Source organism: Hibiscus syriacus, unplaced genomic scaffold (genome assembly GCF_006381635.1).
Source record: "Hibiscus syriacus cultivar Baekdansim isolate YM2019G1 unplaced genomic scaffold, ASM638163v2 tig00111151_pilon, whole genome shotgun sequence".
NCBI lineage: Eukaryota > Viridiplantae > Streptophyta > Magnoliopsida > Malvales > Malvaceae > Hibiscus > Hibiscus syriacus.
The window spans coordinates 1,015,804-1,021,803 of record NW_024062999.1 but is presented as its reverse complement, the minus strand read 5'-3'; the positions used below and the strand labels follow the sequence as shown (position 1 = coordinate 1,021,803).

Genomic DNA, 6,000 nt, shown 5'->3' with positions numbered 1-6,000 from the left:
ATTACATTATATAAATGCTACCTAATATGTTATTATACTTGATAATATTTTCGGTTAAATGTCTATTTTATTATATAAGAATTATCTATTACATTATATAAGCGCTACCTAATATGTTATTGTATTTGATAATATTTTCGGTTAAATAATATAACATAATCGATTTAAATTTTAATTAATACTTCTCTAACTAATCACGCCATTTTTTAGTATTTTTTAGGCGCCGCATATAAGTTCCCATGTTTCCACGAAATTGGATAGAGGAAAATAAAGGCATCTTATCGTACCACAGGAAGAAAAGAAAAAAATAGTTCCAAAAAACCAGTCTTTTACTTTACTTTCTCTCTTCTTCCCTCCATTCAAACACGTCGTAAAGGTACACTATCTTCCTTCTCCGTTTCTCTCTATCATTTTGCGTTTTCTTTCTTCTATTTCTGTGGTTTTAATTTCGATCAAATCGTTTTTATTTTGGGGGAAGCTATTAAGTCTAGAAATGCCCTCACTTTTAGTGCTTGATTGTTTCATCTGCCTCGTCTGTGATGTGTTTCGTTTGTTTATTTTTTTGATTTTGATAAGCTTGTTTCCTCAATTCTATCTCTGTTTTGTGTGTATTTTGAGCCTCGATTTATCACACTTTTAACCGTAAACCCTTTTGTTGATCTTCTGTTTAGATGAATGTGGAGAGGCTCACGAAAATGGCTGGTGCGGTTCGCACTGGTGGGAAGGGTAGCATGAGGAGGTATGCTCATGGTTTGAATCTTCCTTTGTAAGTTAGCTATAGTGTGTAGATTTTTGGGAATTTTTAAGAGTTGGGGGGTGGTCAAAATTGATTTGAAAAAATGGAATTTTTTCGACTCGACTCAACTCAGAAATTTCCAATCCGAGGAGTTATAAAATAGAACTCGAATGATTCAAAATTTTTAATAATTTGTTGATTAGTTTTCAAGTTCGGTTTAAGTCTCTCAAATGTGCATGATATATGTATTTCTCATATGAAAAAAAATGAAGAAATATATTTGTATATTGTCTATGATTATAGAAATTTTTGTACTCTACTCGATTGAATACTCACCCCTAGTTGTAGGAGTTTTTGGAGTGACTATGAACCGTGTCTAGAATTGTAGAAAGATTAACGGGCATTATATTAGTTTTAATGATTTGATTTATTGGACAAGAGCATCCAAGTGTTTGATCAGCGTGATCTGGCTTCAGTTGGCTGGGGCAGAAGGAGGCACTGATTGTCGACTCCATGATGTTTTTTATGTTAATCTTAATGTCGGTATAAAAATATAGAATCAAAGAATGAGTTTCTGTCTTGGCTTCAAAGATGCAACTTTGAATTGCATATATGCGAGTGTGTGTGTGTGACTGCTCAGCTCACTTTAACATTGCACAGATAAATACTTTAATTGTAGAGAAATTAATGAACTTTTTTCTCCTTTCGTATAAAGGGATTAAATCTTGATTTGAATCGACTTTGGAAGACACATCCACCATCTCTCCAGAGTTGCCTTCTACTTGAGATCCAACTGGACCCGTAATTGTTCTTTGTATCTCAAGCACATAAAGAACTCTCCTTGATTAATCTGTGATATGAATCATATGCTGATAGTTTATCTAAGTCGGGCATAGGGTAATGTGGGGTGTTTCTAGTTTGTTGTGTAGGTTGAGTGTTTTTGAGGGTAGAGGTTTTGTTTGGTGGGGAAGGTTTGTATTTAAGGTGGTTTTTACCCTGGATGTATTTTCTGTTTTAGTAAAAAAATTTGGGCACTCTTTTTCTCCTTCCAATGTCCGTTGAGATACCTATGTAGCTTGACGGTTAAGAAGGGTTTTTTTAACAAGGTCATTTTCCTATAAAAAAAATCATATTCTGATTTTAGGTTTTGAGTCTTGGGTTGTATGAACTTTTCTTTTTCACTTCAAATTCCAAAGTTTTTAAATAAAAAAAAATGATTTTAGACAATTTTAAAGATCATTTTCATGTTAATATTTTATTGATTAATATCAGTTTTACATTTTCTCATTGTTATATCCTGATCTTTTTAGAGACTCCCATGTCCCGATTCTTGATTTTGAATTTTGATGTCTCTAATATATAGTTTGCATATTAATTATCATCTCGACTTCAATAGAAAGAAGAAGGCAATCCACAAGACAACAACGACTGACGACAAACGGTTGCAGAGCACCCTCAAGAGAATAGGAGTGAACGCTATTCCCTCAATCGAGGAAGTTAACATATTCAAGGATGATGTTGTTATCCAGTTTCTGAATCCAAAAGGTGCATTTAAGCTTTATTCTAGTGGACTTATTATCTATAATTTTCTCAAATGCTTTTCATGGTATATGAAAGAAATAATGCCAAAAAAATACCCTTAATGTTTGAGTAAATAGTTACTTTGGTCTCTGTTATTTTTTTTAGAGCATCTTGGCACCAGCATTTCGTTTTAAGGAAAAAAGTCCCCTAACATTTGACTAAATAGTCACTTTGACCCTTATTTTTCTCTCTTTTGGAGCATTTTGGCTCCCCAATATTTCATTTCATTTCAGGACAAAAAGGCTCCCATTTTGATGTTTTAACCATTTGTTTCATGGAGGGACCTTTTTGCCCCAAAACGGAACGTTGGGGGCCAAAGTGACTTTATTCAAATGTAAGTCGTATTTTTTGACATTATGCCTGTATTAAACTAACTTGTGATGGTCTTATCTATATTTCAGTTCAGGCTTCTATTGCTGCCAACACCTGGGTTGTTAGTGGTTCCCCTCAGACAAAGAGTATGTTGCATCTCTTAATTTTGAACCCTCTCATAGTTGATAAAATCTTACTTCTTTTAGTTTAACTCCAAAGTAATCAAAGACACTTTTTCTGCAAATTTTTATCTTTGTTGATCTGACGTGTGAGTCCCCCCCCCCCCGCCATTTCAGAGTTGCAGGATATTCTCCCCGGAATCATAAACCAATTAGGTACATGCTTTTCTTTTTGTGATTGTAAAGTGATGACATCGGCTAGTTGTTGACCTTGATTCAAATACTTGTTGTAGGGCCGGATAATTTGGACAACTTGAGGAAATTGGCAGAGCAATTCCAGAAGCAGGGACCGGCATCTGCTACTGCTACTGGTGCAGCCATTGCTGAAGAAGAGGATGACGAGGTACCGGATCTTGTACCTGGGGAGACCTTTGAAGCTGCAGCGGAAGAAGGCCAAGGTGCTAAATAATGTTTTTAGGGCTCATTTAAATATTATGTGTTTTTTGATGAATTACAGATTCTTTTTCACGTTTACTTCTTCTTCCTGTTGTTGTTTATATGGTGTTCTCTATCTTGTACTCTAATAATAGATTGGCTCAGAGTAAGCCTCTCTCTTTTCTGGAATTCCTATTATTGATGGTCTTGAAATGATCATCAACACATAAATAATTATACAAATTATTGCAATCCCTCGTTCAATCGACCAGTCCCGAATGTCGAATGCCATATCATGCTCATCACCGGCATCATCTTCATTCCCGCATTTGCCATTTCTTTCCTTTTCTTAATCGGAAACCTGTCTTCTTTGTCTTGCCGTCAATGTTAGAAAGCTATTGCTTTGGCTGTGTTGTTGCCGATATGTGTATTTTCATGTTTATTATAACGGGAAATTTAAAAGCATAATTTTGATTTACTTCGATTATTTTTCAGAATTGGGTAAATTACGTTTAAGGTCATTTTTGTTTTCAAGTTATCTTATGCTGGTTATTTCGGCTCTGTGTAGATCAGAAGGCGTAAACCTCTAACAGCAGACATAATACACGTTTTCGTAAACTAAGTTCACAAGGTATCTACAGGCAGCATTAGCTCCCATTCACATTCGGCATCACACCAAAATCTTGAACCACTCGAATCGATGCAGTCCTTCATACGATCGACTAGGTGCCCTAATACCACAGCTTTAATATACAAAAAGTGTCTAACGTATGTCCGTTTTTTCAGTTCAATGCCTAAGGTAATTTTAAAAATTTATTTTTAAAAATATTATATTTATAAAAAAAACCTTAGTTCTTTTATATTACAAAAAAGCTCAAATCCTAACACCGAAGTTTACCCATGGCGGCGGACGGCAACTACGACGTGACCTACCGGTTGGGTTTTGAGCGGACGACGACGAGGAAGCTAAATATAGTAGCGGTGAGGCGAACGGAGGTCCGAGGCGACCAGAATTGTCCAAAATCTGAGGTGTTAGGTGTGTTTTCAACGAAAATTCAATGGTTCGATTCCGGCGAACGGCTATCCACGAATTGTTTTGGGGATCTTTTATCATGGCGGTGAGGCGCTTCGATTGGGTTGGGCAGTGACAGGAACGGATGAGCGACGATGGCGGTCGGTGTGGGTTTAGGAATTAAAATGAAGGTTTTGAGATTATTTCAAAATTAATGTGTTCTTAATTTTAAAAAATATATAATTTTTGGAGCCCAGGTGATTGCATTGACACTGGCTTGATGGCAATCCAAAAATTATATATTTTTTAAAATTAATAACACATTAATTTTGAAACAATCTCAAAACCTTCATTTTAACCCCTAAACCCACATCGATCGCCGCCGCCGCTCAGCCCAATCGAAACGCCTCGCCACCATGATAAAAAACCCTAAAACAATTCGTGGATAGCCGTTCGCCGGAATCGAATCCTTGAAGTTTCGTTGAAAACCCACCCGACGCCTTGGATTTTGGACAATTCTGGTCGCCTCGGACCTTCGTTCGCCTCACCGCCACTATATTTAGTTTCCTCGTCGCCGTCCGCTCAAAACCCAACCAGTGGGTCACGTTGTAGTCGCCGTCCGCCGCCGTGGGTAAGCTTCGGTGTTAGGATTTGGGTTTTTTTGTGATATAAAAGAAATAAGGGTTTTTTTATATAAATATAATATTTTTAATATTTATTTTTAAAAAGAAAATTTTAAAATTACCAGATTGTGACACATGTCACATAACGGAGAAAACTAACGGTTCGTTACGGAGTGACACATTTTGATTTATAGAATGTAACGTTAGACACAGCTGGAACGAAAAAAAAACCTTAGACACTTGACTGAAAAAACGGGCATACATTGGACACTTTTTGTATATTAAAGCCTAATGCCACATACCCCATCATGCTCGTCGTCTTAATCCGGCGGTCCCTATGCAACTCGATTCAATCTCGAATCCATCATCTTATCCCGGTACGAGTCGTTCTAAATAGTGTTTTTTTAAGCGTAAGATATGTTCTCAACATAATTGTCTTAATATCTTGGAATGTTGCTTGTAGAGCAAGAAATCGTTTTTATTTGTCCTTTTTTTTCTTAGGAAAAAAAATTAGTAACATATATTACACATTCAATTGTATAATCTTTTATACATATCAAGTTATAAACTTACTGCAATTAACTAAAGGCGGGTGTTCTCTTCTTTTCTGATCCATCAGGCTGTGGAGAAGGAGAAGTTACAGAACCTGCATCCACATAATGTTTTCCATATAAATAAGATATGTGATAATTTGATCTTTTAGTCGACTAATTCATGCAGAAATTATAAAAAAAATAGGGGAATGCAGCCGTCAGAGAAAAAAAATTGTAATATAGGATTATCGTTATAGTGGAAGGGGGAACTCGTCATTTTAGTACCCGTTCAAAATTTAATGTTAAGATTTGAAAAGATTGAAAGCTTAGGTATTAAAACGGACCAAAATTGATAGTTTAGATACTAAACGTACTAAGTTTTTAACGGTGGAGTCCTGAAATGAAATAAAAACTAAACGTTAGATATGGTTTTAAAAAAATTGAAAGGATAGGTACTAAAACGAACCAAAACTAATAGTTTAGATAGTGAATGCGTAATTTACCCTAAAAATTATTATCCACCAAGACAGTCGTTGCGTAAATTAGGGGTGTATTCGGTTCGATTTTTTACCAAAAATTGAACCGAACCGAAATAAACTGGTTTTCAATATTTAAACCGAAACCGAAACCGAATAGTTAAAAAATCAAA

The 6,000-nt window shown here is 35.6% G+C and overlaps 1 protein-coding gene across 1 annotated transcript; it reads left to right on the top strand.

Annotated features, from left to right (window-relative positions):
- The first annotated feature begins 268 nt into the window (after positions 1-268).
- On the top strand, positions 269-3,380 carry LOC120154785 (basic transcription factor 3-like). Its single transcript, XM_039166436.1, has 6 exons — positions 269-376; positions 672-739; positions 2,133-2,281; positions 2,719-2,775; positions 2,926-2,964; positions 3,042-3,380. Exons 2-6 carry the CDS (start codon positions 672-674, stop codon positions 3,215-3,217), a joined length of 489 nt encoding a protein of 162 aa, XP_039022367.1. The 5' UTR covers positions 269-376; the 3' UTR covers positions 3,218-3,380.
- Positions 3,381-6,000: the final 2,620 nt, after the last annotated feature.

What these genes read in the sequence shown, in the direction of transcription:
- LOC120154785 (XM_039166436.1), top strand. Translation starts at nt 672, where the DNA reads ATGAATGTGGAGAGGCTCACGAAAATGGCTGGTGCGGTTCGCACTGGT. An exon ending in GGGAAGGGTAGCATGAGGAG is followed by an intron (nt 740 to 2,132) that starts GTATGCTCATGG and finishes CGACTTCAATAG; the next exon opens with AAAGAAGAAGGCAATCCACA. An exon ending in TGGTTCCCCTCAGACAAAGA is followed by an intron (nt 2,776 to 2,925) that starts GTATGTTGCATC and finishes CCGCCATTTCAG; the next exon opens with AGTTGCAGGATATTCTCCCC.